Below are 14385 nucleotides of genomic sequence, written 5' to 3'. Positions count from 1 at the left end.
AACTCTTCTAACTAAGGAGATGAGATAGGAATGAAATCACCAAAACGCTTAGAAAATATGTCAATTTTCTTCCTGTTTAAAGATTTTAACTAACATTGATTATCAGCTGTTTTGTACGGAAAACGTGGCGTGGAATCTAAATAATATACCGTTTCCCTGCTCTGCTGCTATTGGCAATACATTTTTGTCATGTCATCTGCAACAGACGATCATACATATGTGGCGGATTATCGATATAGGTAAGCAGATGTCAAATTTTCATTTAAACTATATATGTATGATGAATATAAAACGACAGTACCGTAGTACGATCTCTTGAATTGATCCTAACTTCCCAAATTAAAAAAAAAAAACATTTGCAGTAAAAAACTTTCACTGAAACTTTGACATTAAACTAGTGTATTTTGATTAAAATAGATACAGCTAGGTAGCAATAGCAGTGGAAGCCCAGATTTGCAAGCCAAATGAGGGAAAGAGAGAATTCTGAAAAGAAGCATGTTTTTCATTTCCACACATGCATGTGGATCACTATGGACATCTAATGTATGTATTAATATGCGTATGGTTGTTGTTTATAATTGCTATTGTATATAAAAAAGTAAATGCAATTTATAATATAATTAACTACTAATATTTTGTTCTGAAGAGTTAAATATATATAATGCATTCATCAATAATATAATCTTTCAGCTTCAAACATTATCATAAGCACTACTTATCTTATATCTACATATTTAGCATAGACTTGTTCATTTTTTAAATTTTTCTTCGTGAATTTTATTAATTAAAAAATTGATCCCAAGATATTTGAGACCATGTAAAATAAAGAAAGACAACTCTTAAACAGGATCTTTCATACCAAGATTTTTGCAATAATTAAGTATTTCCTTTTAATTTTTCAATTTCATTCAATTTTTTTCTTCATCCCATTCACCAACGAATATTGTTTATATTTTCAGGTTTTTGTGGGATTTTGTCCAGCAGTTTGGCTTAAAAGAATTGTTTTATATTTTAGTTTCATATTTATGTGGATTACAATAAAAATCATACAAACTTCATTCACTTAATAATATTTCACTTTCATAAGAATTTTAAAACAGAAATGTTTAAAAATTTGATAAATAAGGGGTTATCTGGAACCAGACTGATATTTTAAAAATTCTCTAGAAAATAGTGTATTGTATTTTGAGGTCTATTATTGTTGAATACTGTGCCTAGTATTGGTAACAAATGCATGCAACAAAAAAACTGTCAGAATGTCCTCGCGTACAATTACCTGGTGAAATAGGGCACAGCACTTGTTACCGTCTTGCCAATATTCGTGTCGGAGAGGAAAGTCTTCTGCATTGGCTTTATGAAGTTGCTGACCACAACATACATGTAGTATGTCTTTGGAAACATTAAAATAGTCTCATAGAATAAGACGTTTTCCATACAAAAAAAAAAACTTTTTTTTTTCGGAGGCAGACACTGACCATAGGAATATCGATGGGTATTATTAACTATGAATGCTGACTCCAAATCAGTATCCAAAGTAAAAAGAACATAAACTGTAGACAATCCATGTATGATTTCTACATGTTATTTCTAAATTTTATTTTAGTTAATCGAAAAGGATCATGTATTAAATGTGGTATACAAAATGTATGACACTTTTCCTCAACGTTTGAAGAGTATATATGCACATTAAGTGTTCGATGTTTTATACCTTATCAGATTATATTCTGATGAAACATTTTGAATATTTGAATGATTTTTATCGTAATTTGACAATATATAACTGACGTGTTCACTGCAGGTGATATTTAAACCAGTAGAATTGATATTCTAAAGGATATTTTAAAAATATTATGACACTTTTTGTTCAGAATATTTATAGGGTAAATATCCATCGATCATATTAAAGTTTGAAAGACCCAATTTAATTTGGCAATAGACATTTGGGTTCTACCTGTGTAAGATCACTTGCATGTCCATATACTTCCGTATGTATGAGTACTGAAATCCATGCCCGTCACAAAGATGCAGCTTGTGTTGTTTATTGCATACTTTATAGGAATAAACAGTGTTTATGCATTTGGTACGTGTTCTCTATATACATTGTATTTAACAACGTAGCATTTTCCACTAGATAGTTATGGTTTTCTTGAGATAAACTAATCACTTCCTTCATACTTGAAAGAAGTAACTAGCTCGAGCACCTGGCTCCGATTTCACAAAATAAAACCTTAAATTTAATGTGAAATCCTGAGAATTTACTCAGCTTAGATTTTTCTCATTTTGCGTTTCTGAAATCAAACTTAGTCAATTCTCAGCTGAGCTGAATTTTTTTACTTAGCTGAGTCAAGAATTTTCATAGTCACAGGCTGCCCTTTATAACTTCTCTTGTTTGTTTTAAATTTTAGTGTTTCAACAGAGGAAAAATTGGCTTAATTAACAATAGACATAAAATGTTAATCAGTCATAAAATGTTCACTTTGTTATGCTAAATATAGATTACATATCTACATGATCTTATATATCATATAGCAAAACAACTTTGTTAATGAAAAAGATATTTATTAATCCTACATTAAATATTGCACATGCGCTGATTTTTGAGTGGACTTGATCTAATAAATGACCATTACAGACAATATAATATTGTATTAATGATGTTAATGACATTTTTATATTTGAGATTTGACTTCGGTCTGCTATGGTGGTAGCTTCAGGTTTTTTTTTTCTCAAATTGATGTCTTTTTTGGAGAAATGCAAATATTTGAGTTCTAACAAATTTGAGAAAAAAACTCAAATATTTGAGATTTGCCTTCACTTTTTTGTGAAATTGGAGCCTGGTACAGTCAGTTCAAGCATATATATTACAATATATAACATAGCATAGCTTAGCATTGAAATCTCATAGCATAGCGTTGGAATCTGATATCAAAGCATATAAACTAATAATCTCATTCGTCATATCATACCATAGCATAGCATACAGCATGATTTTAACTCGGTTTTAAATGTTTTTACTTGGAAGAATAAATGTTCATATTGCAGATTAGTTGTTAATTTGGCTTTTTATCATAATTTTACTTCGAAATGTGTGGAACTCTTTTGTGTACGGAGGCGTATTTGTTCAAATCTCATAGCATAGCTTACCCTGTGATTAAGCCTTTCATTTTAATTTATCATAGCATAGCATACATGTATCATAACATTGCATTGAAATCTCATAGCATATCAATAAAATCGCATACCATAGCATAGCAATAATTTGTTAAAGACATGCATGAAATTACTGTACTGGTACATCATGCACAGTTCATTTTCTGTTTAGTTTAATCTTCCTAAAAATGGTACATAAAATGTAGTTTACTGATTTGAATAAAAAATTATTACAATCAAAACAAAAACCTTATGCATAATACGGTTTGGTTAGTACATTTTATCAATACAACATGTTCTTACATGTATGTATAGACTGATCCCCATGCCTCTTTATTTATTTCCAGTTTAATGCCTGCAGCAATTTTAAATTTGGAATATTCAGAAGAACCTTTTGCCTTCTTAACCTGACCTTTTTTATTGACTTACATAACGTTAAGAATATCTAATTAAAACAGGTACATTAGCATTACATAATCTCGACATTTTTAAGATAAAGGTAACATTTTTACCTGTGCAGCGTTACTTTTTAATTGTTAGCGGAATTTTATACAAAAACAAGAACAAGGAAGCTATTTAATTTGATTAATTGGACGCTGTTTTTCAAATTTGAATGCTACTTATCGCTAGCAAAATCAGATCTATCATCGTATCATCTTTAATTGATTTGAACAGAGACACAGAAAAAGCGTGTCCCTTTTGCTCCGAGAGCATTTGTAATGACTAACAAGAAATTACAGAATATTAGTAACCCTTTTAAACTTTTAAAAGACCTGCGGTATCAATGATTTCTGCGGGCAATATTTCATAAAGAATATGTATATAGAGAGAATAAGGGTCTATGTTGCCTTACTTGTCAAAATAAAATGATTGCAATCTTAAATATGTCCCCCAGGCAGTAGGTAAAAAAAAAGAAATGGTAAATGATTCTTCACAAAGAACTGACACTCAAAAACATATATACCAATTAATGAGATAAATAGAAACCCAGTCTGTTCAAATGATATTTATTGTATATCTGCATCCATTAGATAAAATACTTTGTATGTTCAATAGAGTTACTATAATTTCTTAAACAGGTTAAGGTTCCTTGGCATATGACAAAATCAGGTTTAATTCATGTAACTGATTCACGCTTCTTTGTTCGGCATTTAAGGGCGTTAAATGTTAACTTGAAAACAAAATGACAAATGCAGGATAACTCACTTAAAAAGATACTGTCTGAATAAAATTTTGTATCTTGTAAAAAAAATGTGTTAATAAATGCAGTATTAGAGCCGTCAAAAAGTTTCTCAATATGACATATATAAAGTCTATAAACAGTTGATTTGATAGTGTGTCTGTGTCTTTAAGCGATATCAATCTTAACGTAGGACGCAAAGCAAATTTAAATTCTTAAACGCAAGGCTAAATAAGTAAAATTGAGATACTGTTCCCCACAAATGGAAAACTGCTACTCCACATGATACATTTCAAAATAATACATGTATCCCGAACGTTGACAAAAAGGTCCTTTTGTATCCCATATTCAATTTAGCAAATAAGTTCTTTTATTTTTACAAAAATGATTGATACAATACTGTCTGAACATTGCAGGTACATGTACTTCTTAATCCTGCCTTCATATACTAGTATAAAACATCACCCAACCATCCACACACCCTTAAAAAATTGTTTTCATCCACACAGACATACAGGCATATTTAGGTACATCTCTTTCATTTAAAAAAATAATGTTATTTTTAAAATTTGTTTACCCTGCGTGTATACAATTTTATCTGATGCACGATTCATTAATCCTTCACTTTCAATAACTTTATAGATTTGTTTCTAAAATGATATGTGTTCTACAATTATGAGAAAGCTGATAAATTACATTATAAAAGACAACACCTGTTAACAACCTTTACTAATGCTTTTAGTAGGCCCTGTAAACATTTAAAAGCATAAAAAACGTAATAAACTCTAACGTTCAACAAAGGTTTACATTTGATATTGTCCAATATATCTGCCCCCATTTTAACAAATTTATGAATTGTACCGTATGCAATCAAATGTACGTAAACCAGAGGATATTTATTTCATTAATCTTAATACAACTTTTCAATGCTCGATAACATTTCAGTTGAAACGTCACTATAATGGTCTAATTTCCACAACTTTTCATACTAAACGAACATATTGACAGTTTTATTCATATTTTGCCTTTGGAAGTATGTAGAGTAGCTATGCTCAAGTAGGATTATTACATATGTTTTTGTTCACAGAATAATACGCATCATAGATAGATAAGAATAGTACTAAAGCCAGCATGGGTTCAATGTTTCCGTGGAAAAACATTTATATTTGGTTCAAAACATTATTTTATCCAAAAGAAAAAAAAAAGAAAATCGTCATGACATCATTTCTACGTTATGACATCATTGAGAAGCCACTTAAATTTTGAGGGGCGAGGTATGCACAATACCGCATGTAGTCCTTTGCAAAACAATCATCGTTTGTATTTAAAAGGAACTGATAGTTAAACAGGATGTCATATCGTCCTTAAGGATTACGTTTACTCGGGGGCCAAAAAAAAATCCACTAATAGGTACGAAAAAATACTTATTCTTCATTGTAGCCCCGCTATTGTGATGCTATTTTTCACTTTCAAATAACTAGGTCAATGACCTACTTTTTCTGCTAGTGACCTCTTAATGTTTTTTTGAAAAATTTGTCAAAATTGTCCACCATTTTCAAGGTTTTCTTTATTCTGTAATTATAAGAAATAATAAAACAATTTGTAGGTTGGGAAATGATAAAATAGGAGAAGCTTTACTAATTTTATATTTGACTGAATCGTTTTAAGCTCATATTTTAAGTTTTATTTAGTCCGAATTTCCTCTATCAATTTCCAAAATTGTACCCATTTTTGACCGAGTTTTACAAAAAAAAATGGCTAATAGGAGCTCCAAACCATTGATTGCCTTAAACAGATTTTGTTTTTTGTATTATGTTGACATTAACTTTATTTAAGGTCAATGATCATAATTTTGAGATATTTTATCTTGAATCTATTTTATGTATTTCAAAGATGTTTCCAATCGCGTGCCAGCCAGTGATTTAAATACATCCATGAAATATGTAAAATGATATGAAAAAATATATAGAAACTTTACTTTTGCAATTACATAGCAACAGAAAGTTTTTAAGAGAATAAAAGAAAAATGAAAAAAATAGACCGAATTTCGTCTGTTTTAATATAAATCTACCTTTGTCGGAGCATATCTTCCTCAAATAAACAAATCATGGATATCAAAATCGATATTTGTTAATAACGTTGTAATTTTGTGTTTTTCAAACAACTTTGAACTTCAGATATTGAACTTTGTAAAAATATTTTTTGAAATCTCAAACCCTGATTAAACGTAATCCTTAAATGCTAAACATAAGAACTTAACCAGATTTGGTGCAGCCATAAATAACACGCTCGTTATTGAAGCCTTTTTGTAAAATCGAAAACAGCGTCAAATAAACTAGTAGACTAATTGTTCTCGGAACAATTAGAGACCTTTCCACCTTTCATAATGATTAAAAAAAAATCCCGAAAATGTTGATAATTATTGAGTAATTAGTGAAAAATCAATTTACGAAAAAAAAAAATCAGTTCCGCCCACCGGTATCGATCCGAGAACCCCAGGATTTGTAGGTAAGAGCGTTGCCACTTCACTATTTCGCTTGTTCATGAGTTTATTTATAAAAATCGGTGCTGGTTGTAAACAATGTGGCCGGATAGCGTTGACTAAAAAATCAATAGTCCAGGTCAAACTCTGGTCGCAAGCGGGTATTTGAAGGTGTGGGAACGTCACGTCGGCTCAGCTGATGCAAATTCTCCCTGTGATTTAAAATGCAAGTGCTTAGAAATCTATTAAGTGTCATGCATTCGTGTATTACAAGTAGAACTTCAACACAAGTCGTTACAGGTTGCCGATAGAAATGTAAACACAGATTTTCATTGAAATTTGAGCATGAATTTATTAGATACAAATATCGACCGTTGAAATTTTGTTTGTCGGGATGATGGTTCGATGCCGCTGAAGTGGATAACTTTCTTCAATATGTTTCATTTCGTTTGAAATTTGGCAGGCAATTAGATTCAAGTGTGAGGAACAGTCCCATGAATTTTCGCTTAGCTCTAGAGAGTTTTACTGAAGCTGGAATTTCTATTCGGAGGCGTAGTCTAAAGCGCGGTCTGGAGTCAAATGGCAGGCAGCTTCACCTTTTCAAAAATTCTGACAAACGGTTGTAACACTTTTTTTGGTTTTATTTTAAAAAGGAATATTAAATTTCAAGTTCAAATATCGAGGGTCAAGTTCATATAAGAATTCAATCCTTATATAAAAGAAGGGGGGGGGGGCTTAATTGTACATATAACTAAATCTGATATATATGTTGCATACACTAATTTTTCATTAGTTCTAAGAGGTCAAGGTCAAAGGTCAAAGTCACACGTTAAAGGTCAAACCTAAAAAAAAAAGGGGGGGTGTTTGAAAAAGCTAATTGTACATATAAATGAATCTGATATGTATATGTTAAATATAATGTTGTAACACAACAGTTCTTCAAGGTCAAGGTCAGGTCAAAGGTCATGGTCAAACCTTAAAATAGAAAGGGGGTGTTTGTGTTTGACAGAGCTAATTGTACATATAAATGAATTTGATAAATATATATGATGCAGATACCTATAACACACCTCAACACGACACTCACTTTGTGAGTTACAACCTACATTTTGATTTGCATCGCAAATTTTATTGACAGTATCATTATCTTTTATCATATTTTTTTTATTCATTTGAGAAACACGATCTCAATGAAATTCTTTAAATGTGTAGCATTTATCTTGTACTGTGCACCTGATTCAACTAATGCACTAAAGCCGTTCCTCTAAACAACTTAAAACTGTAATGAATTTAATGGTGTGGATAGTTTGTGTTCGAGATCTTGTCTCACTGTCGAATTCAACCGCTGTACGACTTCCTCGGAATATTCTTTGCCCTTTCTTCTGTTCTCCATCGCAATTGCGTACTTCGTTGTTTTTAATCAAAATCAATTTATCTTAGCTCATCACTCATGAATTTGCAAACGGTTTTCTTATGAAACCTTTATATATCATCTGCTTTCCTGCACATACACAATTTTTTACTATTAATATTTGTAATTTATCCATTGCATGTTGATAATTAGATTCTTGAATTATATTACTGAGGTTAAAAGCAAGGCTCGTTTTTTTCAAATGGTAAATACGTTAGTTTATTTACAATATGCAATGTTTCAATGCAAATTCTAACAAATTAAAAAAAAAATGATGAGTGTATCCTTGTAAATTGGATTGCAAATTAAATTGAAAATGTTAGATGCTTTTAATTGTAACAATTATATAATTACTATTGAAATAATTCTATAACGACGATATGATTAAATTTTGGATCAATGGTCTATTGAAACAAATTGTAAAATTCAATTAAAACATACATAAACATATTGTTTTATATGACTTATAGTTTACATGATATTTTTATTAACAAGAAAATCTAAGTAGAAGACCCACAACAGTACTCACCCAAAGTTCGACCTATCGCTTCAACATAGCATCAATTGCTAATGATGGCGATGTTCAGACTACCGAACCCAAGTGTGCCATCACTGCGCTAAATCCTCCAAAGGCATGGCTACAGGTCGACTTCGGACAACCCTACAGAATAAACAATGTCAAAATATATCCCAGGAGAGAAGGTATGGATTGCATCACTCCCCTATAGTTGTTTATTTTATATATATTTGGTCATTGTATAAGTAAGTAAAATTCACTTATTTTTTATTAATGTACATTAGTATGTTACCTAAAGACACAGCCAAATCGTCTTTAATGGGAATTTGAGTCTGGCATTCATTTTTTTATAGATGAAGGTTAATCATATTTTATGTAATTGTTCATTTGCACATTGTTTCACTAATTAAGGTAATAAATATACCATGTAAACACACGAGTAAATACGTCATTATGGGGACTACGTAAGACTCTCATGATGACAATTTAACTACAGGGGCTATTCTTGAAATATATGAAATAGTTTTCTTTGGTAATCGAATTATTAATCACAGTTAAGCCAACATTCATAATATTTTTTTAGGGGATGGACCTTTAGCATGGAAGCAATATCGATTCAGACAGTTCTACTTAGATGCCTCAAACTCATCAGCAACACAGACAACAACGTCACAGAGAACCCGTTGTTACACCGATAGTACGACTGCCCCAGACTTACCCCCAGACATAATAGATATACCTTGTAAACAGACAGCTAGATACGTCATTGTGGAACTCACGTATGACGCACATGAAGATGAAATTACTGGTGGAGCGATCCTAGAAATCTGTGAAATAGAAGTTTATGGTAATCAAATAAAAAATTAGTACTAAGGTATCGGTATCTTATACATGCGATATCAATTGATATCTCCCCCTGAGCACGTAAACGCAGATTCAGATACGTCATTATAGAGATCACTCACATTTGCATCTAAAAATGGTCTTCCTGAAGGATCAATCCTTGAAATCTGTGAAGTGAAAGGTTTTTCTTTTTGGTATGAATATATCATACAAAAGACATAACAAAATGCTACCTCTCAGAAAAGTATATTTGAATTTTATTGATGCTTTTGAGTGTAAAAATGTGGAAAAGTCAAATCCAGTTGACATAAATGCTACTTAAATAGCTGACAGCTGACATGTTAATGATGTTTTATCGTGTAAATGAATGTACTTTACCTTTTAATGGCGCCAAAAATAAAACATTCCTTATAAAAAAGCTTTTAAAATCATTTGTTTTTTTCTACGCAAAACAAAAGATGCTGTGTCATATTCTTAATAATTGTGTTTTGATATTAGAAAATGGCTTAGTTTGTCGGCTAAACAAAAAAAAAGGCATTTGTTTGAATGTATAAAATTTACAATACATCGTACAAATTTTCAATAGAAAACAAGCATGCGTGTGTAATTTTTTTCTGCATTCTCGCAAAATATATATACGTGCGTATACAGATACCAAAAAATAGATGATGTCCTATATGATGTTTCTTCCAAAAAATAAGCATTTGTAAATAAAATATTTCATTATTCAGATTATCATCTTTAGAATGTTTAAGTTAAAATGCTATTATGCACCGAGATATAAAAAATGGCCTTTATATATAGAAATTTAAAAACAAAATGAAATTGTTTGTATTATTAGTATAAAAGTTAGTTAGCTTATTTATTGAATTAACATTTAACATTTTTAGGATGCGAAGTTGATACATATGGGGTCGACTGCATGCCATGCATTGGGTGTCAATATTGTGATATATCCAGCGGTGTGTGTGATGCATGTAAGTCATTGAATCAAAAGGGTAAACAATTATTAAAAAGGCATCAATTTATTTTACATTTTAAAAAATGAATTTTTGGAAATCTGCAAAAGCTATATTTACCGACATCAATGAATTGGTCATTCGAACATCTGATTCTTTAGCATTTACATGAGGAAAATATGTTTTGTATGGATGTGTACGAATGTAGACGCTTTATGTGTATATATTCAGATGTATATGTCTTTCTGTTTATCAATTTAACTTTTGTGGAGTTTTGCTAAATGAATTTGATATAGGAACAAATATGTTAACTTTCTTTTCTTTTTTTTTTCAGGTGAAGAAATGCTAATGCTTTCACGTTAGAATATAAATCGAAACGTTTTCGTTTAGCAATGACTTTTAGTTTCACAAAAATGATTTTAAAAAACTTGTTGTAGTTGAGTGTTAATCAAACAGTTTTTTCGTTGTTTTTGGGTTAGAGAAATAAATGCATTCTGATAAAAAAGAAAATAAATAATCAGGAATTGTATAAACGCCTCTTGTATTATCATTGTAAGTGCTCTAACACTGTATTGTATTTTTTTTTAGTGTTTAGGATGTAAAACTCCGAAACGGTCGAAAAACATCCAAATGATCAGGAATGCGGACGCATTGTTGCTCTTGAAAATGATGATGTTTAAAAGAAAACTAGCAAAACATATCAAGAATCAATAGATATATTTTTAAACAACGACCGGTAAGCTTTTACATGTACAAATGTATTAATTGATTTTTTTTGTATGACGCTTCATTGACTAATTTCTAAACAAACAAAAAATATAGGTCGATAATTTGTATTTTTTTAAAATTAAAGAATAATTACTTCTTTTTTTAATTAAATAGATTTGCCGTATCATGATTATATTTTCTTAACTGTTACCTGACATATTCTGGAGAAAAAATTTATCATAGGTAAAATCCAGAATTTCAATCATCTAACCTACAAACGTATCACAAAAGGATAAAGGATGCCTTTTTAAGCGCATATATCGATGTGACCCATTGATGTATCGAAGCTTATCTTTATAAGGGATTGTGTTATACGTATTTCTATGTTTAAGTTGTAGCCCGGCCCGCCTGGGGCCCTAGTTATGGTCCGGGGTCACGATTTTTACAATTTAGAATCTTCACTATATATACAAGCTTTTGTGTAAATGTTAGCATTTCTGGTGCAGTGGTTTTTGAGAAGAAGATTTTTAAACATTTATCCCATGGATTTCTATGTTAAACTTTGAACCCCGCTTGGGGCCCCAGTTTTGGTCCGGGGTCACAATTTTTATAATTTAGAATCTTCACAATATATACAAGCTTTTGTGTAAATGTTGGCATTTCTGGTGCAGTGGTTCTTGAGATGATGATTTTTTAACATTTTTCCAATGTATTTCAATGTTTAACTTTGAACCCCGCTGGGGGCCCCAGTTTTAGTCCGGGGGTCACGATTTTTACAATTTAGAATCTTCACTATATATACAAGCTTTTGTGTAAATGTTGGCATTTCTGGTGCAGTGGTTCCTGAGAAGAAGATTTTTAAACATTTTTCCAATGTATTTCAATGTTTAACTTTGAACCCCGCCTGGGGCCCCAGTTTTGGTCCGGGGGTCACGGTTTTTACAATTTAGAATTTTCACTATATATACAAGTTTTTTGTGTAAATATTGGCATTTCTGATCCAGTTGGTCTTGAGAAGAAGATTTTTAAAGACATGTACCCTTTTTTCACTGTTTCGTAATTATCTCCCCTTTTCATAAGATTGCTTAGTACCACGTTTGGTTAAATTTGGTCCAGAGGTTTTTGAGAAGAAGTCAAAAATGTGAAAAGTTTACAGACGGACGGACAGATAGACGGACGGACGACGGACAACGGGAGATCAGAAAAGCTCACTTGAACCTTCGGTTCAGGTGAGCTTAAAAGCTTCCGAGGGGCACAAATTTCAAGATCTTGCACAAACGGACTAGGCCTAAATGTAACAAAGTCACCTTATCTACACTGATAACTTTCACGTGCATAGAGAGTCAGCTTTTATTTCTGATTAACGTTAGCTAACCTTTTTGATGACTTTCTGATTTAATGATTGCAACTGCAAATATATTAAACCGAATGATGTGTTTTTTTTCATACTGGCGATGAAAGCAAAAATAACTGCAGGGACAACATACCGTGATTTTACTTACTATGCAAGATACTTTGATACCAGCAAGATACATCGAAGACAACTGTATGTTTTGGAAAGATTTGATCGAAAAACTGAAATACAAATAAGTGTTTGGCCACCCATACACCATCCACCAAATACATTTAATGTTTCATAAATTGTTTTATTTAGAAACTTTCTTCGTTGTATTAGATATTTAAATTTTTATATCGTTTGAGTTCTGATTTATAGTTCCTTCCTAATTATATTTTCAGAAGCTATAATCCTTGCCGATCTTACTAGTTTTTACCAGGAGATGCAAACCGACCTTATCCCAGTTATAACATTAGCTAATAAGACAATTGTCATTCTATATTAAATCTGTTTTAGATATAATTTTGTCATTTATCTGGTCAATAAATTATACAAACACTCTTTGGGTCATCAATGTTTTTTTTTTTTTCTGGAATTCATGCAACAAGAACAAGCTGCAAAAAAGGCATTAACACATTCGAAAAAGCCATAAGGCATTGTACTGTTTTAGAATTCCCAGTATGAAAACGTCGTGAAAATAAAAATATGTGTTGAAATATGTACATACACATCTTAGCACTATTACTTTCGTAAAGAATATCCAGTAAATAATAAAGGAATAAGACACATGAAATATTGAAAAAAAAACGACTCCAGTGCAATATTGTTACCTTCATATTATATACGAATATACATTACAACATACATGTATCGGCAGCCGTAGTTGTTTAAGTTAAAAAACGATGATAAAATCAGTACATGCAATTCATTGTCCTATTCGGACAAACACAAATAAGAGTTCGTGAAATGATGGTATTGTTTTTATTTTAGAACAAATATAAATTCAATATGTATCAACAGTGTATTAGTTGCTTACAAATAACGATATCCGGGTTTTTTTGAATAATCAATCAAATATGGAATTTTTTTTACTTTAAAAAAAATCTGTTTCACGTCGTTTTGTTTGACAGCAAACCAGTTTTTAAATTCAAAATATGTTTCATGTACCTGTGTATAATATACGACAAACTAGCAATCATCGACTAATGTTTCCAGTAGTGTCTCCAGTTTTCCTCCCTCTTTTCCTAACCAACATCCTATCATTAAAAACAAGACGTTTGATATCTGATCGATGAATTCCCTTAAAAATAGAATTTAAAAAATATGCGTATTGTGCAATATTATTGAAGAAATATAACACCTTTTATTTAAAGATAAACTCCAAACCGTACTTTTTTTCTTGTATACACATAAATCATGTAGTACAAACATTGTTACACGTCATAATTGTGGATAATTTGTTTCACAAAATCGCATTAAGATTTGGAAATGGTGGATAAACTATTTGATGAAACTTATTTGCAAGAGGATACCCAGAAAGTGGATAACTGTTCATACAGTTCATCATAATGTTCAATTCCTATGTGTGCAACTGGGAGGAAACCACTTTTAGAAAAACCTAACTATTGTCATTTAATCTAACAAAAAATCCAAATAAACCAGCAGCTAATTTTATAAATACTACAAATGTTCAAAGTTTGACAACCAGCAAAATGTCCATACATTACAAACTCGTTTTGAATATCACATCAGTAACCTTCTTAGTTTCTAGGTTGAGGAGACTCCTCATACATGTACGG

At 31.1% G+C, this 14385-nt stretch overlaps 1 protein-coding gene across 1 annotated transcript; it reads left to right on the top strand.

Annotated features, from left to right (window-relative positions):
• Nucleotides 1-5564: 5564 nt before the first annotated feature.
• On the top strand, nucleotides 5565-13147 carry LOC109620951 (uncharacterized). Its single transcript, XM_066085897.1, has 6 exons — nucleotides 5565-5604; nucleotides 8719-8925; nucleotides 9324-9587; nucleotides 10474-10560; nucleotides 10877-11278; nucleotides 12712-13147. Exons 1-5 carry the CDS (start codon nucleotides 5565-5567, stop codon nucleotides 10903-10905), a joined length of 627 nt encoding a protein of 208 aa, XP_065941969.1. The 3' UTR covers nucleotides 10906-11278; nucleotides 12712-13147.
• Nucleotides 13148-14385: the final 1238 nt, after the last annotated feature.

Source organism: Magallana gigas, chromosome 1 (assembly GCF_963853765.1).
Source record: "Magallana gigas chromosome 1, xbMagGiga1.1, whole genome shotgun sequence".
NCBI lineage: Eukaryota > Metazoa > Mollusca > Bivalvia > Ostreida > Ostreidae > Magallana > Magallana gigas.
Note: the sequence above shows the minus strand (reverse complement) of the source record. Positions and strands in the feature narration are given on the sequence as shown.